Below are 27,371 nucleotides of genomic sequence, written 5' to 3'. Positions count from 1 at the left end.
CGGGGGTGGGGAGGGGGGCGGGCGGCGGCGGGGCCGGGGCCGCGGATCGGGCCGCCATGGACGACAAGGCGGCCACCAAGGAGCTGGACCAGTGGGTCGAGCAGCTGAACGAGTGTAAACAGTTGAACGAGAATCAAGTGCGGACGCTGTGCGAAAAGGTCAGAGAGAAGCGGGGGTCCTGGGGGGGGGGGGTGGCCATTCCGGGGCGGGGAGCTGCCTCCACAACCCCCCGCGCCCCAACCCCGGGCTCCGGTGCCTCCCGGCCGGACACTCCCCACGGCCCGGGCCGGACGGCTCGCGTCGCTGGCCGAGGAGGTGGGGGGTGTCCGTGAAGACGCGCGGGGCTAACGTGCCCCCCGCGGGGGACCCCCGCCCCTGGTGGATGAGGGTCGCCGACCCTCTCCCGGAGGTCATTGCCACCCGGCGCTTCCCGCGTGGGCCGGGGGTCCCCGCTCGAGGTGCCCGCCCGGCCGTCCCGGGCCGACGCCGCCTCCGGCCCGAAAATGCGCCGAAAAGGAGCCCGATGTCGTCCTGCCCACGGACTCGCCGCTGGACGGCGGGTTTCCGCGGGCGAACCGGGCGCGGGGGAGACGGGCTTCCGAGCGCGGGGTGACTTCTCGGGTGGCGGCGGGTCTTCACGTTGCTTTTCAGAAAAAGGCAGGCAAAGCCTGACGTTTGGCCGCAGTGCCGGCTCGCGGCGGTGCGTGGGGTGTGCGTGTGTCCCGGGGGCTGGCGCCGGTCGGGGTTCTTCCCGCTTCTGCTCCATGTGATTCTTGTTCTTGTCCCGGAGAATGAAACAGGCGGGTGGTTAGCCGTTTGCAAACGGGGGTGTGATCTTCGACAGCCTGCTGAATTCTGTATCCATTGGCGTGGGGTTTGTATTGTTTTGTTTTGTTTTTGTGGGGGTTTTTTAGCCGCTGGAATTGTTTTGGACTCTTGATCTTGTTCACTTTAAGATCTAGACTTTTTCCTCATTCATCTTTTATAGTCCTGGACTGATTTGTATCCATTTTTACGTAAAAGTGCCCCCTGTGAAGGAGTAATGAGGTTATTTATTCTTTAATACTGTTGGGTTGGGTTGTGTTTTTTAAGACCTAATTGACAAGATTTGGTCATTATGTGTGAAGTCAGGAGGCCTCATAAGCGCACTGGAGAATGACAGACTGTCAGTTTTATTAAGAGGGCGCTCTTAAAAGTAAGCAAGGGACGGAGGGGTAATAGCCAATGTTAAGTTAGTGTTTTGAACAAGTTCCTTTATATTACAGACACAACGTTATTTAACCTGGAGAATTTATTTCTGTCAGTAGAACTGCCAAGCAAATGGCATTTTTCGCCACACGAACGGTTTACTTACAGCTTCAAGTAGACGTTCGGTTTTCTTGTGTGATAACCTGTAATTTCATGGATCTTAAAATTTACATTTTAAATCTCGAAAGCTACCAAGTGAAATACCCTTCGACTCTGATAATTGTAAGATGTGCTCCTAGAGAAGAATATTGTGCCACTCAGTCACACTTGAGTCTTCTCACTTCAGGAAGCTTGCTGTATTTTTCAAGAGAAATTATTTTTACTCAGTTCCTAAATAAATTGGACTATCAGTGCCTGCAACCTTATAGGTATATTTAAGCTTGTATACTATCCTTTTTTTTCTTTGAATATTTGTACTTTGGCACTAAACATGACTTTTTCAGTGACAATCCCCAGTCATTTATTTTTGTCCTCCATCCCTTTGATGGACTGGCCAATGGGATGGAGAAATGTGATAGGATTCCTTTCTCTCTACCCTTCTGGGCAGTGCTTGCTTTTGCAGCCCTTTTCTAGCAACCGTGCATCCCTTTGTGGTACTGTACATATAGTCTGTCTTCTAACTATAGTCTAGTTCTATTTTTTTTAACATATTTTATTGATTTTTTACAGAGAGGAAGGGAGAGCTAGAAACATGGATGAGAGAGAAACATCGATCAGCTGCCTCCTGCACGCTCCCCACTGGGGATGTGCCCGCAGCCAAGGCACATGCCCTTGACCGGAATCGAACCTGGGACTATTGAGTCCGCAGGCCGACGCTCTATCCACTGAGCCAAACCGGTTAGGGCAGTCTAGTTCTATTTTATATATCTACCCCATCCTCCTTTTTCCTGACAAGTGTAGTATTTATGGGTCACGAACTCTAGTCAGCCCAAGTTCAGTCCCTGGCTCCAAGCCTGATAGCCGTCTGTGTCATCTCTTTGCACTTCGGATTCCTCATCTGTAAGACAAGGGTAATAATATTTGCCAATCTCCCCGGATGGTTGTGAATAGTAAGACACTACCCGGGTAAAGTCCTGACAAGAAATAAGCACCCAGTGAATATTCAATTATGGAAACCTAAAAATAAAGAAAAAGCTACTTCATCTTGTTTTAAATTTGTCACCCCATTTTCTTTTAGAAAAAGATGCAAAATAAATAGATGGTTTGGTATGACTTCTCTGGTGAATGGTACTTCAAAAGAGGTTTTCTATACAGTGGCTAGAGAACCCTGAAAAATGTGGCTTCAGTATTTCTTGAGGCCACTGTTATCTGAAGCATAAAGTACTGGAATTAGTAGCAATTTTATGAAGTAACTTTAATCACCACTTGGTCTACTTAATACTTGCTCTACCCTTCCAGGGAAAGAATGGAGGCATATAGAAAAGATATGAGAAAAATTAAAAGTTGAGCCAAATTATATGAATCATCTTTTTGTTTAGTTCTTTGTGACTAGATTTAGTTTAATTTTTTTTTTTTTTACTAACATGTTTTTTTTTTGGGGGGGGGGTCTATTGGAAATATTACTCTGTAAAAAGTTACTTTATATGATAGTGGGTTTTGTTTTGTGTTTGTTTTTTCTCAAAATTAAATATCTATTCTAACTCAAATTATATAAAAGCTTGAGTCATCTGAAATTAAGACCGAAGTGTACTGGTAAAAGCCCTATTTTGAGGTACTGGCAAAAATAAAGTCCATCCTAATGCCAATTGGAGAATAACTACAAAAAATATGGGTATGAATAGTTATGGTATGTCTGGTCTTCAAGGTTAATGTCTTGTCTATAGAAAATTGTTTGCGTAAAATAGTAAGGCATATCTTCTGAGAAGACTAGCTTTTAACATTAACTTAAATTAGCAGTCCAACTTCTGAAGCTCATTGTGGATTTGATTTCCCATATGTGTATAGAGAACTTGCTTCTGTGATTCATTCCTGCAACAGCACAGCAATTGTAAAAGATGGCGTGCCTACGGAGCCAGCCTGCGCTGTGCAGGACATTCTGTGACGAGAACTATATTTAACTCTCGGTAGAGGCTCTTTGACCTGAGAAACTTTTATTATGAAGAACTTTGGTGAGGAGACTTTACATAAGTAGGGAAACAGCCTGTTTGTTTGTTAGCAGGTCATTATTCTGATTATAAAGTACCTACTTAGAAAAAATTTGAGACTTGTATAGGAATATAAATATGAAAATTTTACATAGGACTTCTGCATCTGTTTCTGGATTCCGGCCTCAGCCTTGTAATAAGCAGAAATAGCTTTAGGATATTACTTACTTCATTAATGTGAACTAGCAGGCCTAAATTTCTGAATACCTAAAACCATCTTAATGAAGATTAGATCTTGAAACAAATGAATGATTTTTGTGAGTTAAGAAAAATATCTTGGATTGCTTTTCTTTGGTAGATTGTAGATAAATTTAAAATATATATATATATATATATATATATATATACATATATATATAGTGGTTTGTTTTTTTAATATATTTTATTGATTTTTTACAGAGAGGAAGGGAGAGAGATAGAGAGTTAGAAACATCAATGAGAGAGAAACTTCGATCAGCTGCCTCCTGTACACCTCCTACTGGGGATGTGCCCGCAACCCAGGTACATGCCCTTGACCGGAATCAAACCTGGGACCTTTCAGTCCGCAGGCCGACGCTCTATCCACTGAGCCAAACCGGTTTCGGCATTAAATAGTGGTTTTAACAGCCAACAAGCCTAATTGGTACCATTTTAACTTCTCTTGAGCAAGTAGTGTCAGTTTGGTGGTCCATCAGTAAGTCTAAAATAGTGATGTAGGAAGTAGCTCCTTTCTTTCTCACTATAACAAAGAATGACATGATTACAGTACCATCTCTGAGGTAAAAATCCAAATCTACTGACAACAAATTATCATTTTCCATACTTATGTAATCCAACTTCAAAGCAGACAGGTAAAGAAGCTTAACCAAGCTAGACTAGCATGAGCTGCTAATGAAGAGAAAGCAGACTTTAAAATCAATCATTTCTCGGCTGCTTTTATGTGTTAAATTATATCCATCTATACTAATAGGGTAATATGCAGATTGGTTGGAACCTGTCACAGTAACCACCGATCAGCAGGCTGAGTGCGTAGCAGGTGGGCGGGGACTTGCAGCGTTGGGGATGGGGGTGGGACCGCGGTGGGGGCCTCCATGCACCTGCGCTGGGGGTCCGCAGGCCTCTGCCGCGGCCCAGCCCGGGGTTCCACAGACCTCCTCTGGCTCCAGCCTACCTCTCTGGGGCAATCCATTGAGGAGCCCCGGATGGGTGGGTGGGGCCTACCTCTTTGGGACGATGGATCGCGGGACTCCCGCACTGTGACAAGGCACAGGCCAGGCTGGGGGATCCCCTCCTCCCCACCCCAAGTGCATGAATTTTGTGCACCAGGCCACTAGTTGATAGATAAAATGAAGGTATTTACATTATAAACCTCCTTTTCACATGGAGTAGTTTTATTGGCTAATTATGCCTTTATTATAATTTGAAAATCCTGCAGAAATTTTTCCTCAGTCTTTTCTGCAGGATATAAACACTACACAGGACTTGATAAAAGAAGTCCTTCTTTTGTTGAAAGGAAACCAAAATGTCAGAAATTGAAGATAAGATTAATGCCAAAATGGTCACTGCATTTTAAACTATATAAACTATTTTCTGAACTTAGTTTTTCTAAGAAGAATGAAATTAGAATCAGACAGAATCTATGTGTGTGAGAAATTTGAGCCTACTTTAGATGAAATAGGGATTTTGAGTTGTTTTGAACTGATTTCCTATAACTTCTCCTTCTTGTAAATGTAGTGCAAAGGTCCTTTAAAATAACTTGCATAAAGAAAACTTTTGTTCCATACCATCCCTTTATTAATGATCAAATGTTGTCTAAAGTTTCCTGTATGTTGCTTTTCAAGTCTGAATTTCCCTAATAATCGTTTTAACCAGGGAAATGAGTTCTGTGCATTACAGATACAATTTCCTTTCTGGGGAATGGGGAAGCTCAAGCTGATACTAAGTGCCATCCCCGCAGTTCTTCACCTTACAGGATTCAACATGGTTTTATCCATGTCTTGGAGATAACTAAACTTCGGGTGCTAAGTCACATTTGGAAACACTCATGAGAATTGAATATAGAATCACAAGGTGTACAGAAAGGATTTAACATAGCAGTCCTGAGACCCCTATTTGTAGAAAGGCCTCATTTCAAGGTTGCCCTTGGCTGGTGTCTGGAAAATGGGTTTGTGGAGGGCGGGTTCCCACCATTCCCTGTTAAGACTGGTTCACTGTGCCTAAACTGTTTATGCAAGCAATGTGCTTTATACTGAACACATGCTTTCTTTTTGCCGTGTGAAACTTTGTTGGTACTTGCTAGGCCGAGGGTACCTGTGTGACCAGCTCCAAATCTTGGGCACTCGGTCTCTAATGAGCTTTCCTGGTCGACAGCATTTCATGTGTGTTGCTGCACCCATTAAGTGCACTTTGTGACTCCATGGGAGAGGGCTCACGGAAACGTGTGCTTAATTTACTCGGGACTTTGACTCATAAGCCTTTTCCCTTTGCTGATTTTGCTTTGCATCCTTTTACTGTAATAAATCACAGCCTTGAGTATGACAATATGCTAAGTTGTGTGGGTCTTTGAGAATCGCTACCAAACCTGGGAATGGCCTTGGGAACCCCAGACACACAGGTTTTTACATTGTGAATTCTAAGTATCAGGTGAACTGTACACTTCTACCCATCCAACACGTTCTTTCCCTGAAGGCAAGCAAAAGTGATCTCAATATAAGATCACTTGATGAGCTAGGATTCAGAAGAAAGGGTGTGAGTTATACCTTACGTGTTTAAAAACAGCAGGGGTTTTATAGAAAGGAAATGAAAAATTGGGCTGGCCCACACTGGCCTGACCAAATATTTTCTTCACTACTATGTAGATAAAAGCTCAGGAAGTATTGTAAAACAGACACACACACACTCTATATATCATATACAGTAGGCTCCCTAAGACCCCCCCCCAGTCAATACCTGAAACCTGGGATAGTACCAAACCCTATATACACTATGTTTTTCCTATACATACATATGTATGATAAAGTTTTAATTCATAAATTAGGCAGTTAGAGATGAACAGAAATAACTAATAATAAAATAGAACAGTTATAGTAGTATATACTATAATAAAAGCTATGTGAATGGCTTTGGGGCCATTGGTGAGTAAAATAAGGGTTATTTGAACACAAGCATTGTGATACTGGGATAGTCGATCTGATCACCAAGACGGCTACTAATGATACGTGACTAATGGGAGGGTAGTGTATACAGCGTGGGTACACCTGACAAAGCATGAGTCAGGCTCTGGAGCGAAGTGCACGAGACTTCATCATGCTACTAAGAATGACTCAGAACTTAAAACTTAGGAATTGTTTATTTCTGGAATTTTCCATTTAATATTTTCTGACCTTGGTTGACCTCGGGTAACTGAAATTACAGATAAGGGGGAACTACTGTATCTTAACCAGTAGTTTTGTACAGCCTGTACTGGGTTAAGCTAATACATCCTTAAAAGAACAATTGAATTGGCCATTTACATTTTGGTGCTTCTTATTTCTATATTTATAGTAAAACAATAATAAATTATCATGGTTGTATATAAAGCAGATTTCCTTTTCAGAGTTGGAACCATCAGCTGAATTGTGTTTTTTATCATAATAAATAGAAGGCATCAGCTCCACTTGAACTTTCCAATGATTTGTACTATTCATTTTGATTATTTTTCTAAACAAAATTGAGAAGCTGTCTTATGGAATAAATTTGGTTTCATTTCTGATCTTAGACATTTCTGGGCCATTTTTCAGACCCTTTTGGAGATGCTTAATCTTCTCTAAATTCCCTTCAGTTCTAGTAGGAATTACACCTTTAGTGACTCCACCTTCTTTCCAGTCACATTTCTGATTGATTGTGACAGCAGGGAACATGGCCTCAGCTGGCCAGTGAGGTGTGGCAAAGTGGCCCAGTGAGACTTCTGGGAAAGCTTTGTAAGATTGATAGGCAATGTACCCTCTGGTCTTTTGACCATTCTGCTTGCTTTCTCTTACCTTTTTTCTCTTTCCTTCACCTTCCCCTTCCCCTTTCCTATTTTCTTTCTTTCCTCAATACTCACTCGAGTATTACTTGATTCTAGGGAGAGAGGAGAAGAAAAAAAAACATCAGTGTGAGAGACCAACAACAATAGGCTGCTTCCTGTACGCGCCCCAATCAGGAATCGAACCCTTGACCCTTCCGTGCACGGTGTGATGCTCCAACCAACTGAGCCACACCAGCAGGGTCCGTTCTGCTTTCTTACTGATAGGATACCTGATACAGTGCCCAGAGATGCACCACCAATTTTATGTCCATGAGATGGCAATTCTGTTTATTAAGGGTGGCAGAGAAGGTGGGTGGAGTCTGCTGCCCTGATGGCCCTTGCTTGAGCAGCTGTGCCAGTCCCAGGCTGCCTGCCTCTGGTCTTCTTATGTGAAAAAATTAACCCACAGTTTAAGGCTTCTTCCCTCAAAAAATTTTTTCAGTAACATAATAAAATAATGTATTTTGCCACACAGCTAAGAATCATTTTTAAAAATTAGTTTGTAAAAGAATAGCTATTTCCAGATTATACATGTGGAAGGTGAGACTTCATATTGCAGGCATACAGATACATAGATAGCTAGTTTAAATGAATATATAGGATAGTAAGGTTCCATAGTTAGATTTGAACTGGGAGGCAAGCCCATATTTTATGGAAGGCTTCTGTACATAGTATCTTATTCTGACTAATTATAGGCAAAGAAAGCATGGGCTGCATACTTCTTGGGAAGTCTACCAGGCTGGCTTAAGCAGAAACAGCATTTGTTGGAAGAATATTTGGCAGCCTAGAATCAAAAGGAAAGCTAGAGAATTTTGTAGAAATTAAGAGATTTGAACCAATCAAAGGCATATCTTAGAAATGTTTTAGAACACTGGTGAGAACACCTTTGTTGGAACATAATTTGCCATTGTCCTGCTTAGGGTCACAGTGCATCCAATTGGCATAGATGGATCTAGAAATAGACTTTCTTTGTGAATCCTACAGTTCCTATACAAACTTTGATTGTGATTGTGTTTTACTTATTCTAACATCGGTATTCCAATTAGTTATTGTGATTTCCCAGTTATTATGATTTCTTAGAGTGATTAAATCAGTCTGTTATTGACACAGGGGTAGGAGACTAATGAGAATGGAACCCAAGACAAGGATTAAAGTGCTGACACTTTATTTGGGGAGTATTTGGGGAGTCTAAGCCCAAGGATATAAGGTGAAGGAAAAAAATAAGGTGGGAAAAGCTGTAATGCAATATGATATAGTACCTTGGGAGGCAATTTATTTCCCTGGCTCCCTCTTTCCTTCCTCTTCCCACTAGTGGAGGTTCACTCCATGGAGAAGTGACTAACACATATTTCCAGATTGTGCTATCTAGCCTTTAGCTCCTTCTCAAGAAGCCAGACCCCACATCCCACCATGTGGCATTCTATCCGTGTCTTGAAGTGGAGGAGCAGCTCAACATAGAACCAAGGCCACGCAGGTCCATAACTTCAGCTGAGACTCCAGCTCGGTGGCTGGGCAAGGATACCATCAATGATGAGAGCAGAGCAGTTCAAAAGACAGGCAGCTCCTTCAGAGAGGGGGGGGAAAAAAAAAAAGGAAGGGAAGCTGAAAGGATATACAAGGTTGTTTCCAGGTCTTGGAAATCATGAAACAGACATAGGTCTTGACTAAAGAGTGGCAGAGGTGACATTACAAATTAGTGAGGAAAGGATGGCGCTGTATAATAAATAATGCTAACCATTAGGAGTGATAAAATTAAAATGAGTCCCTACATTATACCATACAACAAATTACTGCTCTGGATCGAAGACTTGTTAAATACGAAAGCAAAAACTTGTGGGATAAAAATACAGGAGTGCCTTTTTGACTTTTGTGTAGGAGACAGTTTCTAAAACAAGACCCAAATAGCACAGACCATAAAGGGAGAAGAGTGATACATTTGGCTATCTTAAAGTTTAGAAACAACAACAAAAAAACTTTAGTAACTCTAAGCAAACTAAAAACACCAGCCACAGACTGTGAGAAGATATTTAAAATGCATAAAACCAGCAAAAGGTAAATATTTATAATACTAAAAATAAAACTGGTACAAATCAATAGGGATAATATAAACAACCAAGTTGAAAAATTAGTCTAATTTTGTGAGTAGATATCTCACACAAAAATAATCCCATGACCAATAAACGTGAAAAGCTGCATTTTAAATAGTGTTAGAAGTGCAAATTAAAAGATACTATTGCACACCCAGTAATTGACAAGAATGATAAAGTCTGATAAAGATGCAGAGAAATACGAACTTATATGTAGACAAACTCAAAATCTATGTTTTTAAATGCTCTTTAGATTATTAAATCCCAAGAGAGGCAGAGAAATGTCTGTCCCTAAAATTTCACTCTCCCACGAATCTTAGCTCTTCTCTACTGGGTTCTACTTTCAGCTTCATCCTGAGCATTTGGCCTTGTTGCCCAGGGTCACTTTTGCTACCATCACTGTAGGTTGTTTCTTACACTTAGTTTGTCCTTCATGGTTTTCTGTAGTAATCTCTCATAGACCTAAAACTGCAATAAATAGCTTATTGGAATTTTATACATGACAAGTAAAGAGGCCCAAAATAAGCCTAAGAGACTCTTCTGGTGGGTTAATGGAAAGATATATACACTTACCTCATACCTGTTATGTTATACACCTTCAGGTGCCCTTTTTTTTTTCTTTCTGATTTTGGCATCTTTTTCCTATTTAAGGCAAAGTTGCTAAATAGATGAGGTGTAATAAACTTGAATTTAATCTGATACTGTTTATTACAAATGCTGTATAAACTCAGGGCCTTCTAATGGTATACTCTAACTTGTCTCATCCTATATAATCCTATCTAATAAAAGAGAAACATGGTAATTGGCGTACGACCGCTACCCTTCCCATTGGCTAATCAGCGAGATATGCAAATTAACTGCCAGCCAAGATGGCGGCCGGCAGCCAAGCAGCTTGAAACTAACATGAGGCTTGCTTGCTTCAGTGACGGAGGACTCCAACATTCCCTGCCTGCCTTTCCGGCCTCTGAGCTTGCAGTTTAAGAAACATTGTAACGAATATAAAAGCTAAACAAAACCCCAAAAACCTGCTTTCAGCGAGCCGGGATCTCAGAGCTGGAGTTGATACAGAGTTTTGATTATAGAACCGAAACAAACCAGATACCTGCTTTCAGGAGCGGAGGCCTAAGAGCTGGAGCCTCAGAGCTAAAGCTGGCCTAGAATAAAAAAGAAAAAAGAAAAAAAGGAGCGGTTGGGAACTTCAGTCACAGCCTGAAAACAGCCCTCAGCCCCTCACCCAGACTGGCCAGGCACCCCAGTGGGGACCCCCACCCTGAAGGGTGTGTGACCAGCTGCAAACAGCCATCATCCCCTCACCCAGGCTGGCCAGGCACCCCAGTGGGGACCCCCACCCTGATCCAGGACACCCTTCAGGTAAAACCAGCCAGCCCCCACCCATGCACCAGGCCTCTATTCTATATAGTAAAAGGGTAATATGCCTCCCAGCACCGGGATCAGCGGAGCCGAGAGGCCTCCCGGCACCGGGATCAGTGGAGCCGAGAGGCCTCCCGGCACCGGGATCAGCATGTCAGGGGGCAGCGCCCAAACCCCCTGATCGCCCTGCGGCTCTGTGTGTGACAGGGGGTGGGGCCACGACCTCCCTATCGGCCCTGCTCTGTTCGTGACAGGGGAAGGCGCCCCAGCCCCCTGATCAGCCCTGCTCTGTGCCTCATTGGGGGGAGCTCCCCAACCCTCTGATCGCCCTGTGGCTCTGTGTGTGACAGGGTGCGGCGCCCCAACCCCCTGATCGGCCCTGCTCTGTGGGTGACAAGGTGCAGTGCCCCAACACCCCTCCCCCCTTTGGGCCCTGCTCTGTGTGTGATGGGGTAGAGCCATAACCTCCCCATCGGCCCTGCCCTGAGTGTGAGAGTGGCGGCGCCCCAGCCACCTGATCAGCCCTGCTCTGTGGGTGATACAGGGCGGCACCCCAACCCCCTGATCTGCCCTGCTCTGTGTGTGACAGGGGGCGGTGCCCCAACTCCCCTATCAGCCCTTCTCTGTGAGTGACAGGGGGGAGCTCCCCAACCCCCTGATCGGCCCTGCTCTGTGCATGACAGGGGGGAGCTCCTCAACCCCCTGATCGGCCCTGCTCTGTGCATGACAGGGGGGAGCTCCCCAACTCCCTGATGGGCCCTGCTCTGTGCGTGACAGGGGGGAGCTCCCCAACTCCCTGATGGGCCCTGCTCTGTGCGTGACAGGGGGCAGCACCCCAACTCCCCAATCGGCCCTGCTCTGAGCCCGACTAGGGGCTGCACCTAGGGATTGGGCCTGCCCTCTGCCACCCGGGAACAGGCCTAAGCCAGCAGGTCGTTATCTCCCAAGGGGTCCCAGACTGCGAGAGGGCACAGGCCGGGCTTAGGGACTCCCCTCCCCCCCGAGTGCACAAATTTTTGTGCACTGGGCCTCTAGTCCTATATAATAAAGAGGTAATACGCAAATTACCCCTCATGTCCTCACAAGATGGCTGCCTATGACCAGGCCAGTAGGGGGTTAGTGAGGGACGACCAAACGACTGAACAGACAGGCTGCGTGGGGCGACCAGGCCGGTGGGGTGGGGGGGTGCAGTTGGGGGTGACCAGGCCAGCAGGGAGGGCGACCAGGCGAGGGAGGGCAGCTGGGGGTGACCAGGCTGGCAGGGGCAGTAAGGGGCAACCATGCCAGCGGGTGAGGGAGGGGTTGCAGCTGGGGCAACCAGGCTGGTAGGGGGGACAGTTGGGGGTGATTAGGCTGGCAGGGGGCAGTGAGGGATGACTAGGCCAGCAGGGGGGCAGTAAGGGGTGACCAGGCTGGCGGGGGAGGCAATTGGGGGCAACCAGGCTGGCAGGGGGGGCAGTTAGGGGCAATCAGGCAGGCAGGCAGGTGAGCGATTAGGAGCCAGCGGTCCAGGATTGTGAGAGCGATGTCCAACTGCCGGCAGTTGGACATCCCCCAAGGAGTCTCAGATTGGAGAAGACCCCACACACACACCGTGCATTAATTTTGTACACCGGGCCTCTAGTTAAATATAAAATAGTTGAAATAAAGAAGTTGAGGTTAGCTTATGAGTTGGTGGGAGAATGTGTTTCCTTATAAAGTAATTTGAGTAATTTGTGACTTTTTATTAACCTATTTTAATCAGTAAATATGATTATCTTTTTAAAAAACAGTTTTATTAAGATAATTCCTATACCATACAGTTCACCCTTTTAGAGTGGACAGTTCAGTGACTTTAAGTGCATTCACAGATATGGATCCATCACCACAATTTTAGAACATTTTCATTATCCTCCAGAAGAAACCCTACACCCCTTAACCATTACCCCTCCCCCAGATTTCCCAGCCTTAGGCAGCCACTAATCAATTTACTTTCTGTCTCTGTAGATTTGTTTATTGTGGACATTTAAATGTAAAATGAGCCATGTAGTATATGACAATTAGCGACTGCTTTCTTTCACTTAATACAGTTGTACCCCCTTATCCACTGTTTCACTTTCCACAGTTTCAGTTACCTGAGGTCAACCACAGTCCGAAAATATTAAATGAAAAATCCCAAACGTAAATAATTCATAAGTTTTAAATTGTACGATGTTCTGAGGGGCGTGATGAAATCTCTCACTGTCCTGCTCTGTCCCTTTGGGATGTGACTCATCCCTATGCCTAGCGTTTCCATGCTGTACACCCACCCTCAAATTAGTCACTTTTATAGCCGTCTTGGTTATCAGATTGACTGTTGGAGTATCACAGTGCTTGTGTTCAAGTTACCCTTACTAGTATTTTACTTAATGGCCCCAAAGCACAAGAGTAGTGATGCTAGCAATTCATATATGCCAATGAGAAGCCATCAAGTGCTCAATAAAGCACAGAAAAAATAATGATGTATCAAGATCACAAAGGTCTGAGGTAAGAATGAATCTTTTGCCCTGGCCGGTTTGGCTCAGTGGATAGAGCGTCGTCCTGCGGACTGAAGGGTCCTGGGTTTGATTCTGGTCAAGGGCACATGCCCAGGTTGCAGGCTCGATCCCCAGTAGGGGGCATGCAGGAGGCAGCCAATCAGTGATTCTCTCTCATCATTGATGTTTCTATCTCTCTCTCCCTCTCCCTTCCTCTTTGAAGTCAGTAAAAAAAAACAAACATTTTTTTTTAAAAAGAATGAATCTTCTATTCGTGGAATTATAAAAAGGAAAAGGAAAAAGAAGGCCATGCTAGTTTTGGTGTCCCACCTCAAACTGCAAAAGTTACAGCCATAGTGAGTGATGAGTGCTTAGTTAAGATGGAAAAGGCATTAAATTAAATATGTGTGTGTAAGACATGAACAGAAAACATGTTCCGGCCTGGCCCTGCCGGCATGGCTCGGTGGTTGAGTGTCGACCTGTGAATCAGGTCAGGAGATCACGGTTTCATTCTGGGTCAGGGCACAAGCCCAGGTTGTGATCTCGATCCCCAGTAGGGGGCGTGCAGGAGGCAGCCCATCAATGATTATTTCTCATCATTGATGTTTCTATCTCTCTCCCTCTTCCTTCCGTTCTGAAATCAATAAAAATATTTTTTAAATAAAAATAAAATGGGAATAATCTTTAAAAAAGAAAACGTGTTCTGAATGATGGCAATGCATTGTGCCAGAAAGCATTGAGCCTATGAGAAGACTCCAGCAAGGGTCCCCGAAATGAGTAACCACATTCACATAACTTGTTTTTACAGTATCCTATCTAATAATAGAGAAACATGGTAATTAACTGTAACTTTGCTACCCTTCCCATTGGCTAATCAGCGAGATATGCAAATTAACTGCCAACATAGATGGCGGCCGGCAGCCACACAGCTGAAGCGAACAGGAGGCTTGCTTGCTCCAGTGACGGAGGAAGCCAAGGTTCCCCGCCTGCAGCAGCCCAGCTCTGAGCTCCAGATGCAACAATGTTGCAATTATAGAAGCTAAACAAACCCAGAAACCTGCTTTCAGCCGCCAGCGGGCTCAGAGCTTAGAGCGCCAGTGATGGCAACAGAGTTTCAATTATAGAAGCTAAACAAACCCAGATACCTGCTTTCAGCCAGCCACAGCCTCAGAGCTGGAGCCGGCTCTCAGCTCCAGTGACAGCTATAGAAGGTAAATAAATCCCAGAATAAAAATAAATAAATTTTAAAAAAAGAGGCTGGGAGCTTCAGTCTCCCGCCAGCCTGAAAACGGCCCTCAGCCCCTCACCCAGACTGGCCAGGCACCCCAGTGGGGACCCCTACCCTGAAGGGGGTGTGACCAGCTGCAAACAGCCATCAGCCCGTCATCCAGGCTGGCCAGGCACCCAAGCGGGACCCCCACCCTGATCCGGGATACCCTTCAGGGCAAACCAGCCGGCCCCCACCTGTGTACCAGGCCTCTATCCTATATAGTAAAAGGGTAATATGCAAACTGACCCTAACAGCAGAAAGACTGGGAATGACTGGTCACTATGACACACACTGACCACCAGGGGGCAGACGCTCAATGCAGGAGCTGCCCTCTGGTGGTCAGTGCACTCTCACAGCAGGGAGCTCTGCTCAGCCACAAGCCAGGCTGATGGCTGCCAGTACAGCGGTAGTGGTGGGAGCCTCTCCTGCCTCCTCAGCAGCGCTAAGGATGTCCGACTGCAGATTAGGTCTGCTCCCTGCTGGCAACTGGGCATCCCCCGAGGGCTGCCGGGCTCCAGAGGGATGTCTGATTGCCAGCTTAGGCCCAATCCCCTGGGGAGCAGGCCTAAGCCAGCAAGTGGTCACCCCCGAGGGGTCCCAGACTGCGAGAGGGCACAGGCCGGGCTGAGGGACCCCTCCCTCCCCACCTCCCCCCCAAAGTGCACAAATTTTTGTGCACCAGGCCTCTAGTATTGTTATAATTGTTTTATTTTATTTTTGGTTATTGTTGTTAATCTCTTACTGTGTCTATAAATTAAACTTTATCATAGGTATGTAGATATAGGGGAAAAACATAGTATAGGTTTGGTACTCCCGGTTTCCAGCATCCACTGGGGTCTTGGAACTTAATCCCTGTGAATAGTGGGAGACTACTGTGTAATGTTTTCCACATCAGTAGCATGTATCAGTACTTATTTCTTTTTATTACTGGCTGAATAATACTCCATTGAACATAAAATACCACATTTTATATATCCACAAATTAATGGGTATTTGAGTGTTTTCTATGTTTTGGGTATTGTGAATAATGTCACTGAGAACATGTGTAAACATAAGTTTTCATTTTTCTTAAGTATATATATAAGAGTAGAGTTGCTGGGTCATTCAGTAAGTGTATTGTTAACTTATTGAAGATCTTCCAGACTGTTTTCCACAGCAGCTGCACCATTTTACATTCCCACCAACAGTGTGTGAGTGTTCCAGTTTCTCCACATCCTCCCTCACAAACACTTGCTAGTATCCATCCTGTTAATTTAGCCATCCTAGTAGGTGTAAAGTGGTATCTCATTGTGATACTAGTTTTATGATTTCATAAGGCACATTACAGGTCCCCCCCTCCCCCAGATTTTCTCTTAATAAATAAGAAATGATGCTTTTAAGTTTGTGATAGAATTTCTTTTAATTGTTGATTTCTTTTTCCTAACAGGCTAAGGAAATTTTAACAAAGGAATCAAATGTGCAAGAGGTCCGTTGTCCTGTCACTGTCTGTGGAGATGTGCATGGTCAGTTCCATGATCTTATGGAACTCTTTAGAATTGGAGGGAAATCACCAGATACAAACTATCTGTTCATGGGCGACTATGTAGACAGAGGTTACTATTCAGTGGAGACTGTGACTCTTCTTGTGGCATTAAAGGTATGATTAATGAAGTTTAATTTTTTTTCAAGCTTTAAACCAACAAAAGGCAAAAATGTCAATATTGCATATCATCTGTTCTTGTAATCCATTCAATTTATAACCCCTTAAATAATAGTTGATTTTACATCTTTTAAAAGAGATGAGAATACTACATTAGACCTCTCTTGCCTACTTCTGGTATATCATTCTCTTGGGGAATCCATAGCTGAAGTCTTAGAATCATTTTTTACTTAATCACTTATCCCTCATGTTTAGTCCATTAACAGGTCTTTATCTGTTTTCCCCGTGTCTTTCTGTTTTTACTGTCTCCATCCAATTTGTATCTTTATCACTTCACACTGTAATTATTGCAATAGAAATAATAGTAACTAATATTTCTGCCCCCAACATCTGGCCCCTCCAAATTTTCCTTGCCCTTGCATATGCTGCCAGATTAAATCTCTTTTATTTAACAGTTTCGTCTTGTCACTTGCAAATTCTTTAGTGATTCCACGTTGCCTGTACACTCAAGCTCAAACACCTTGCCCGGCCCTCTATAGTATAGCTTGAATTTGCCTGCCAGTAGTTGGTAGCATAAACATTTTGTGTCAAATCAAAGAATTTCAGTGTTCAGTCTGTCTCCATTTATTTCCTTATCCAGTTTCTTCACAAGATTACTCTGATTTCTTACCCCTCCTGTCAAGACTCAACTCAAGTTCTTCTTCCATGAAGTCTTCAACCATTTTCGCCTCACTCCTTTCCTCTAAATGACCATGAAACCTACTGCCCCACCCCTTATTTATGTTGCATAGCCGTTTATTGCCTTGTGTTATTTAGTTCACATCCTCTTTAGTGAGGTTTTGAGGAGCAGAAGTCATGTATTATACTTGTGGCAACCTCACCTAACTTTAACACTGAGTTAATGCTGGACATATATGATGGATGCTTAGAAAATATGTATGAATGGAAGTACGTATTTGCAGCTTTTGGTTAATTTGGTTTACAGAATCCGATGCTTTTCATAATTTATCAGACATATTCCTAACTAGTATACTATAAGGTCTGTCTCTATATTTTGTTATGGAAAAGACTATTAATACATTTGAAATCTTGCCTAGATTTGGTAAAGGCCTGTTTTTGTGTTTTTGTTGGCAAATACAATCTTCTCGTGGGAAATGGAAATTAGTCTATAGAGGAGTTTGTCTCAGGTCCAAATCTCTGCTCTTCATTATCCACTTAGCAGTAAGAAGTTACATTGTTCTGGGAAGACTTAGGAAACTAGTAATAAAGATGAAGGTATTTAAGACAGAATCAGATACACGTTTATTATAGTGATTTAGGTATCAGTTAATAAGGATTCCAGTGAGGGTGGTATAAATAGTGATGAAGAACAGCTATCTGAAATATTTCATCATAATTTAATCAATAGGACCTGGTCATGAATGAGAACATATTTTACTCTGAAAAGGATTTAACATTTAATTTACTAGCAGACAAAAGAGCCATTTAAAGAAGTAGGTCAGAGGTTAATATATTTAACATGACACTAATAAAAATATGATTTGTACCATGGGTTTTTTGTTTTGTTTTGTTTGCTTTTTCTCCAGGTGCGGTATCCAGAACGCATTACAATATTAAGAGGAAACCACGAAAGCCGGCAAATTACCCAAGTGTATGGCTTTTATGATGAGTGCCTGCGAAAGTATGGAAATGCCAATGTTTGGAAATATTTTACAGATCTGTTTGATTATCTTCCACTTACAGCTTTAGTAGATGGACAGGTGTGTATGAGTGTGCTTACATGGGGGGGGGGGGGGGGTAGAAGGTTGGGATGGGTTAAAAGTAGGGAAAGGTTTTCTCCTAGTTATTTAGGGTCTAGATTTATGTGGCGTGTTTTTTCATCTCCTTGGCTTTTTCTGCCTCTTTCTCTTATACTCAATATTTCAGAACAGGGATTTGGATAAGTTACATGTTCATGTTGTCAGATATGTGTTTAAATCTTTTGACCAGATAATATTCATTATTTAAAACTCAGCCCACCCGGCATGGCTCAGTGGTTGAGCATGGACCTGTGAACCAAGAGGTCACAGCTTGATTCTATATATTTTTTAAAAAATTCATTTATTAAGGAGTAAAATAAAGTAGCATTAATTAGATAAAGAAACATATGCTGACTATACTTACCAAAACATCAGAAAGCATCTCATCAAAATCAGGAGAAAATGCCCTCTAAAGCTTGTATTATAATTCTCTCTGATTCCATATCTCTAGAGGCTGGACATGGGAATAGGTGTTTTACCCCCAAAAAGACAAACAAAACATTTCCACTAACTTGTATTATTCTATTTTGTTTTGGAAATTTTAGCCAATTCACTGAGCAATAAAAAGAATTAAAAGGTATAAACATTAAGAAGAAAAGCAAAGCAAATATTTTTGCAAACATGATTATGCACTCAGGAAAATCAAAGAAAACTGAAGAACTTTTGAAACCAATAACAGGAATTTGTAGGGTCTTTATTATAAGAGAAGAAAATTTTATATGTCAGAAAATGTAATGATGGGTCATATAGTGTTGGGATTTTAAAGAAAAAAGACAAAAAATATATTTAAATGTTAACAGCCCTCTCTTGTTTTTGTTTCATTTTTCATTGTATCTTACAAATTCTCCACAGTGAATATTTTAAAATATTATTTTGAAAAGAGCTATTAGGATTGACATTTGTAATTATTTACTTTCCATTACTTTTTAGCAATTAATAAATTTATTTTCTTTATAAATTCATACAGATTTTCTGCCTCCATGGTGGCCTCTCTCCATCCATTGATACACTGGATCATATAAGGGCCCTGGATCGTTTACAAGAAGTTCCACATGAGGTAAACTTACTTTAAATTAAAAGAAAAAGAAACATAACCACTTTGTAGTAAAGCTTAATTAGTTAAATATGAGTGCTAATAATTTATAATAAATACCTAATTTTTTTGGCCAGGGCCCAATGTGTGATCTGTTATGGTCAGACCCAGATGATCGTGGTGGATGGGGTATTTCACCACGTGGTGCTGGCTATACATTTGGACAAGACATTTCTGAAACATTCAATCATGCCAATGGTCTCACACTGGTTTCTCGTGCTCACCAACTTGTAATGGAGGTATGTCCTTTTCCTACAGGATGGCGATCTTTGTTTCTGATAAATACATATGTCTGTAATAAAGCCTTCATAACTTGGAATAGTAGGAACATTCCTCACCATTATCTAAGTGAAAGGAGGAAAACCTTGGCCTGCTTTAGCAAGTAAGGAAAGTACTAGTTTGCTAGAGCAAAATTGTAACTCACTTTGAAGTCAGAGTCCTCAAATATGAGTATTTTAATTAATACTTGCTTTATTATTCAGTTTCTTTCTTCTTCCTCCCTTCCCTGCACACGTTACATTATTTTGACTGTTTTAATGTCAGTTGCAGACATGATGCTCATTTGCCCCCAAATTTCCATGTGTATTTATAAAAATAAGGACTTTTGTCTTACATAACTACAGTATACTTGTCACAGTCAATAAATTTGCATTGATCTAATATTTTTATCTAACCTAAACACTTTATTCAAATTTTAATTATCTCACTAATGGCCTTTAGTTGAATATGTATATCTAAAATCTAATTCAGGATGGTGCTGCATTCAGATTTTCTTTGTTTTATATAATCTTGACATTTTTTAAAAGTACAAGCAATTTTATTTTGTGTAAGTAGTTTTCCTTTGTGATTTAATTGATGCTTCCTATGGTTATAGATTCAGGATATGCATTTTGGTGGGTATGCCACATACTGATGTGTTCTTTTCAGGGTATCATACAGCGGTAATGAAATTTATCCCAGTGCTGGTGGTTTTAACTTAGATCACTTAGTTAAGGTGATGCCTGCCAGATTTCTGTACTATGATGTTACTATTTTGTAAATACTAAAGGAATATAAATAGAATATAATACTTCCAAACCAGTAGGAGCAGCTTCAAAATGTAAGAGAGGAGCTCCAGTGGCGCAATCGGTTAGCACGCGGTACTTATACAGCAGTGCTTGCAAAATGTAAGAGAAAACTTCACAAACCCAATAAAGCAAGAGGAGGAGTGAGAGCATAATAAAGAACCTCAATTCTTATGCTGAGGATAAATCTAATTATATCAGTAATCATAAACAGTGTTAAATGGATGAAAATTTTTGTTAGGAGACTCAAATTAGATAATCAAAATTCAGCTATTGGGATTTATGTAAAATACTAGAGGCCTGTTGCATGAAAAGATTCATGCAATAGGCCTTGCCTTCCCTTCCCCTGGCTGCTTGCACCGGTTTTCCTTCGGCACCGGGGACCCAGGCCTTCACTCCAGCCACAGCTGCCTTCAAAGCCTTCGCTGCTCTGGCCGGAGCTGCCTTCAGTCTTCGCTCTGCTGCTTGGCGCCTACATATGCAAATTAACAGCCATCTTTGTTGGTGGTTAATTTGCATATCTTGCTGATTAGCCTATGGGAAGCGTAGCAAAGGTACGGTCAATTACCCTGTTTGTCTATTATTAGATAGGATAATGATTAGAAGTAGAGGGATGGAAAATGGTTTATTGGTATACCAATTAGATAATTATCCAATATACAGCTAATCAGAATAGGTTCTAAGATAAAAAGTGTAATGAGAAATGAAAACAGGTTATCAGAGAAAACTGTCCCAGTTCTCTAGGAAGAAATAATTCTAAATTTTTAAGTACTTATTTAATAGAGTCAAAATATATAAAGCAAAATTTGACATAATTTACAAGGAAACTCATATGGTGGGAGAAATTGAGTACACATCATAGCCAAGATTGCAAGCATAGGTTAAGACAGAACAATGCATTTACTAAGCTCCATGTAACAATAAAACCGTTACCCAACAGTTGCGTATTCGTGCAGGTGCACAATATTAATGAAGGATACTATATAAAGTAACTTAGAAGACTGCATTTCCACAGAAAATACTTGTAATTTCTAAGTTTAACCTTCTCTGTGTTAAGATTATAATTTTATAGTGAAATACTGATTTTTTTTTAATGCAGGGATACAATTGGTGTCATGATCGGAATGTGGTTACCATTTTCAGTGCACCCAATTACTGTTATCGTTGTGGGAACCAGGCTGCTATCATGGAATTAGATGACACTTTAAAATATTCCTTGTAAGTTACCTTAAACTTTAATTGTATATGATCACTTTTAGGAGGAAAATTGAAAATGTGACATAGGATTTCTGCTTCTGGAATAATGAAGATAGCAAACTATCTCCCCAATAAAAACAACTACTTAGCTAGAGAACATTATTTTATTTTAAACAGGTATTTCAAATTTTTGGAAACTGTTCTAAGTATATACAACAGATAGAGAAATACTTATTCTAGAAAATCTAAATCTGGGTAATAACAGCCAGAGTTTGTGGAATTTGAGCCACGACTCTTTCCCTAGTCCTGGAACACGTGTATGGAAACTGCGCTAGGCACTCTGCTCTTCGTGGGTGTGGACAAAGAGATGGGGGCTTTTCCCCTTCCCTAGCTCCAGTTTCAGGGATATGGTTTCATCCCCAGGGGGGGCATATGCCAGTATATCACACCTACCTCAGGCCTGGGTTTCAGACGCTCTATTCCGGAAGGGTGCAGTCAAGCCAGCGAGATTCCCTTCCCCTCTCTAGCTCTTAGGATGGAAATTCCCTCCCAACATGCACGGCAGGCAGTGTTATTTCTCAGCTCCTGCTCATAGAATAGGAATGGCACTAGAAAGTAGGTGAAGGGTGATCACCAGGTACAAACTTCTAGTTATAAAGTAAATAAGTTATGAGGGTGTGTAGTGTACACCACAGTGACTAGTTAATACTGAACTATATATTTGAAAGTTGCTAGGAAAATAGATCTTCAACGCTGTCATCACAAAAAACAACAACCTTGTAACTGTGCACACTAGCTTCAGCAAAATATATATATAAACTAATGGGGGGAGGTGGAAAACAGCTCCAAAGCAACTGCATAGAAGTTCTGTTCAGGGTGAGAGGCAGCTCGAAAAGTTCCTTAGCTCTGCCTGAGGGAACTGATCTTACATAGAACTCCAAGCCTAAGTACTTTGTTGAACAATGAGTATCATGGCAAAGACCAATTAAGAGGGCCCTCATCTCATAATATTAGTAGCATCAAGCAGAACAGCAGAGCAAGGAGAAAAATAAGAGAAGAAAAATTAATAGAGGCTCAGAAATGTAGGACACCTTTAAGCACACCAATATAAGTGTATGGGAGCTCTAGAAGGAGAGGAGAGAGAAAAGGGGACAGAAAGAATATTTGAAGAAATCATGGCTGAAAGCTTCTCATATTTGATGATAAGCATTAATTTACATACCCAAGCTCAACTAACTCTAACTTGGATAAATTTAAAGAAATCCGTAACCATTTATGTCATAGTTAAAATCCTAAAAGTCTAAAAGAAAAAATGTTGAAAGCTGTAAGAGAAAAAGGACTTAAAAAGGGGAACCTGCTGTAACCGGTTTGGCTCAGTGGATAGAGCGTCGGCCTGCGGACTGAAAGGTCCCAGGTTCAATTCCGGTCAAGGGCATGTACCTGGGTTGCGGGCACATACCCAGTAGGGGGTGTGCAGGAGGCAGCTGATCGATGTTTCTCTCTCATCGATGTTTCTAACTCTCTATCTCTCTCCCTTCCTCTCTGTAAAAAATTAATAAAATATATTTTTTTAAAAAAAGGGGGGGAACCTAAATAGGATAATCAGCTGACATCTCATCAGAAAGGCAATGGGACAATATATTCATTCAAAGTGCTGAAAATAAAAACTTAGCCAAGAATCTTACATCCAGCAAAATTTCAAAATGAATGCAAAAGAAAAATGTGCCCAGATAAGCAAAATGGAGAAAATTCAATGCTAGCAGACCTGCCAAGAGAGTCTTCCTTCAGGCTGAAGGTGAATGACACCAGAAAGTAAATCAAATGTCTACGCACACACACAGTGGCAATTGTAAAAGCACAATTGCAACTTTCTTAACTGATTTAAAACCAGTTGCATTACATAATATGGACACATTTTGTGAAGTATAGTTGAACTTATAGGAAAGGTAATAATATACAAGTGTAGTATATTTGGCAGTAACAGTACATAGAAGTGACACTACATGGTAACTTGAATCCTAAGGAAGAACATGAAGAAAATAAAAATAAGGTTAATATAACAAAATCTATAAATATGTACTTGTTCTCCTTTCTCTTGCAACTTTAATGTCATAATATGTAAAATTATAAGTATTTGGGGGTCTGTAACATATACAGATATACTATCTATATAACATCAGTAGCAATAAAAGGGAGGAGAATAGAAAGGAGTTATATAGGAGTAAACTTCTATAAGGCACTACAATTAAGTTAGTATAAATCTGTAGTAGTTTTATGTTGTGTATTGTAAGCTCTAGAGCAACCACTAATAAAATAATTTAAGAAAAACAATTATAGCCCAGCCAGTGTGGTTCAGTTGGTTGAGCATCATCCATGCACCAAGAGGTCATTGGTACGATTCCCAGTCAGGGCACATGCCCAGGTGGTGAGCTCGATCCCAAGTACGGGGCATGCAGAAGACAAGCCAATCAATGATTCTCTCTTATCGATATTTCTCTCTCTCCTTCTCCATTCCTCTCTCTATAAAATCAATTAAAACATATTAAAAAATGAAAAATAATTGTAAAGTTATTAAAGAAATTTAAGTGGTATACTAAAAAATATCGTTTTAATAAAGCAGTTAAAGCAGGAACCAAGAAACAAAGAATACACATTTTTAAAATAGGTATAAATTCTCTCATATTAATAATATTAAATGTGAACAGTTTAAGCAATGCAATCAAAAGGCAGAGATTATTAGGCCATTGTTGTTTTTTAAGATAGTTTTACGATGTCTACAGGAAACAACTTACATTCAGAAATACAATACAGTTACTTCTATAAGTAGGTTAGAAGTAAAATGGTAGAAAAAAATTCACCATGCAAATAGCAACCACAAGAACACTGGATACACAAATGTCAGATTTCAAAAAAATAGATTTCAAAACAAAAATTGTTATTAGACACGAGGAAGAACATTTCATAATGATAAAAGAATCACACCACCAGGAAGATATATCAGCTATAAACATGCACTCAACAGCAGAGCCTTAGAATATATTAAGCAAAACTAACCGAATCGAAGGACTAGACAATTCAACAACAATCATTGGAGACTTTATTATACCACTTTCAATGATAAAACTAGGCAGATCAATAACAGAAGGAAAACTGGAATATGTATAAATGTGTGAAAATTAACACTTTTAAATAACCTAGTGGGTCAAAGAAGAAATCACAAGAGAAATTAGAAAAATTTGAGATGAATGAAAGTGAAAACAGAATGTGCCTAAACTTAGGGGATGCAGTGAAAACAGTGTTTATAAGAAAATTTATAGTTGTAAAGCCTATATTACAAATCAAGAAAGATCTCAAATCAAAAACCTAACTTTACACATTAAGGATCTGGAAAAAGAAAAGCAAATTAAACTCAGTGCAAGGAAAGTTTAGTGTGAAAATAAAATGAAATACTATGAAAACAGAAAATCAGCTAAACCAAAAGTTGATTATTTTCAACAAAAATGTTGATTATTTTTAACAAGAAAACTGGACTGACCAAGAAAAGAGGAGTGAAGAGTGAAGATGCATTACCAAAGCTACCTTACTGAAATAAAAGGCATTATAAGGGGATACAGTGAGTAACTGTATAACAATACAATTAGGTAACTTGAAAAATTTCTTGAAACTACCAAAACTGACTCAATTAAAAAGAGTATTTGAATAGACCTGTAACAAGTAAAGAAATTTAAATTCATAATTTTAATACTTCCTACAAATAAGAGCCCATGCCCAATTGCCTTCTTTGGGGAACTGACCAAATATTTAAAAAGGAATTAACACCAGTCCACAAAACCTTCAAAAAACAGAAGAGAGGCATTACTTCCCAACTCATTCTTTGAGGCCTGTGTAACCCTAATACCAAAACCAAAGACATTTTAAGGAAACCACAGATGGATACTGTTAATGCATTTAAATATAAATGTGCAACCAAATATCAGCAAACTGAATCCAGCAATGTGTAATCCATGATGTAAAAAGGATTACACATCATGGCCAAGTGGAATTTATCCCAGGAATGCAAAGTTGGTTCAAAACGTCAAATTAATATGATAAACTATATGAATAGAATAAAGGACAAAAAACACATGATCATCCCAGTAAAGCCAAACCCCAGCACCCATCTATCTCTATAAAAGCCTAAGCGACCAGCTGGTAGCTGTGATGCACAATGACCACCCGGCGGCAGAACCTCAATGCAGGATCTGCTGAGCAACAGCAGCTTTTCAGAGTGCCCTCTCGGGGGATGTCGGACTACCCGTTTTGGCCCGATCCCCATAGGCCAGGCCGAGGGACCCCACCGGTGCACGAATGAACCTGGTCCTCTAGTTCATAATAAAAATAATCAATTAAATAAGGGAACTTCCTTATCCTGATAAAGGGCATCTACAAAAAACACGTAACATCATTTTTTTAAATATACTTTTTAATTGATTTCAGAGAGGAAGGAATAGGGAGAGATAGAAACATCAATGATGGAAAAAAAAAAAAAGAAACATCAATGATGAGAGAGAATCATTGATCAGCTGCCTCTTGCACGCTCTTACTGTAAATTGAGCCTGCAACGCAGGCATGTGCCCTGACCTAGAATCAAACCGTGACCTCCTGGTTCATAGGTCAACACTCAACCACTGAGCCATGCTGGTGGGGCTAACATTATTCTTAATAGTAAAAGGCTAAATACTTCTCCCTAAAGTCTAGCATAAAACAAGCAAGTCTGCTCTTGGCACTTCCATTTAACTGATGATAACACATTGTTTGCGGGTAGTTTTTATCGCGCGCTAACAGGTGGCACGGGCCATTTTTGCTAATTTTTTGCGCAAATGGCAACGTTCAGTAAAATTACGATAACTTTAGTTTACGTATTTATACGTTACCCGCATTCTACCGCTAGTCTATAAAAAATGTATTAATAAGTGTACCGCGCCGCTCTACTACCAGTCAACGTAAAACGTACAAATACATTTCCCGCATACAATGTGATAATACTGCAAACGTTTTGTGCCAGGCACCGAATTGGACATTTCATCTGCTTAAATTTTCGCCATAGCTCTGTGAGGTAGTTTCATGGAGAACACCAGCAGTGACTTGTCCATTCCCTTCATAACATTGATTTGTTTGTTTACAAATTCAAATTCTTTAACTATTGGGTGTTTGTTTTTGCCGTTTATAGCCTTCAGTTTGACCCAGCACCTCGTCGTGGAGAGCCTCACGTCACCCGGCGCACCCCAGACTACTTCCTATAAGTCCCTCCTGGGAAAACCTGCCTTTGTATGTGGAAGTATCCTGGCTTTTTAAATATATATATATATATATATATATATATATATATATTTAGAAGAAAAAAAAACACAAGCAACAGTAATCTAAGTGTATCTGTAACAAATTGGGATCTATCTTGGCATTAAACTATATCATGGACCAAAATGTGCCATACTAATGACGAGCATTTAGCACAATGACGAGCATTGACTGAAATTTAGTACAGTTCTAGATCAGTCAGTCTTAACAGTTTGCCTGCTGTATTTGTAGTAACCATTTTCCTCTGGACTGTTCAAACAAAAAACGTAACTAACCCCTTTATCTCCTTTTGCACTTCTTTGGAAATTTTAGTTATAGTGTTTACTGGCATGGATTAATAGAGTTGGAGTCTTATTTCTAAGAAAAATTCACAAGCTAACTTCCTCTTAATCCATTACCCTTTATTTTATTGAAATGTATAATTAACTGAAGAAAAGATTCTTTTTGGGAGTATGTTGTCATAACATTGAAAGAGATTTCCCCTTCATTTAAACAGAATTACTGTTTTATGTTGGTCTGCATATTTCTGTATATTTGTCATGACATTGCTTGCATCCTATTTGGTGTTCTGAGCAAATAAACTTTTCATTTTAAACAAAA

General features: G+C 40.9%; 1 protein-coding gene across 3 annotated transcripts; it reads left to right on the top strand.

The window, feature by feature from the left end:
* On the top strand, positions 1-27,371 carry PPP2CB (protein phosphatase 2 catalytic subunit beta). 3 transcript variants are annotated; one of them, XM_036299196.1, is made up of 7 exons: positions 1-158; positions 16,069-16,278; positions 17,868-18,041; positions 19,048-19,137; positions 19,251-19,412; positions 21,337-21,455; positions 26,644-27,371. In XM_036299196.1, the coding sequence occupies exons 1-7, from the start codon at positions 57-59 to the stop codon at positions 26,714-26,716; spliced, it is 930 nt and encodes a 309-aa protein (XP_036155089.1). In that variant the 5' UTR covers positions 1-56; the 3' UTR covers positions 26,717-27,371. The 3 variants fall into 3 exon arrangements, with proteins under 3 accessions (XP_036155089.1, XP_036155090.1, XP_036155091.1); XM_036299197.1 differs by lacking the exon at positions 26,644-27,371 and adding an exon at positions 23,015-23,042; XM_036299198.1 differs by lacking the exon at positions 1-158 and adding an exon at positions 14,564-14,583.

Source organism: Myotis myotis, unplaced genomic scaffold (genome assembly GCF_014108235.1).
Source record: "Myotis myotis isolate mMyoMyo1 unplaced genomic scaffold, mMyoMyo1.p scaffold_m19_p_3, whole genome shotgun sequence".
NCBI lineage: Eukaryota > Metazoa > Chordata > Mammalia > Chiroptera > Vespertilionidae > Myotis > Myotis myotis.
The sequence above is the reverse complement of the archived record's forward strand: the minus strand, read 5'-3'. Positions and strand labels throughout refer to the sequence as shown.

Bases quoted from the DNA above. Each gene is read 5' to 3' on its own strand.
- PPP2CB (XM_036299196.1), top strand. From the start codon at position 57: ATGGACGACAAGGCGGCCACCAAGGAGCTGGACCAGTGGGTCGAGCAG. The intron at 159-16,068 runs GTCAGAGAGAAG...TTTTCCTAACAG, and splicing joins TGCGGACGCTGTGCGAAAAG to GCTAAGGAAATTTTAACAAA. The intron at 19,138-19,250 runs GTAAACTTACTT...TTTTTTGGCCAG, and splicing joins TACAAGAAGTTCCACATGAG to GGCCCAATGTGTGATCTGTT.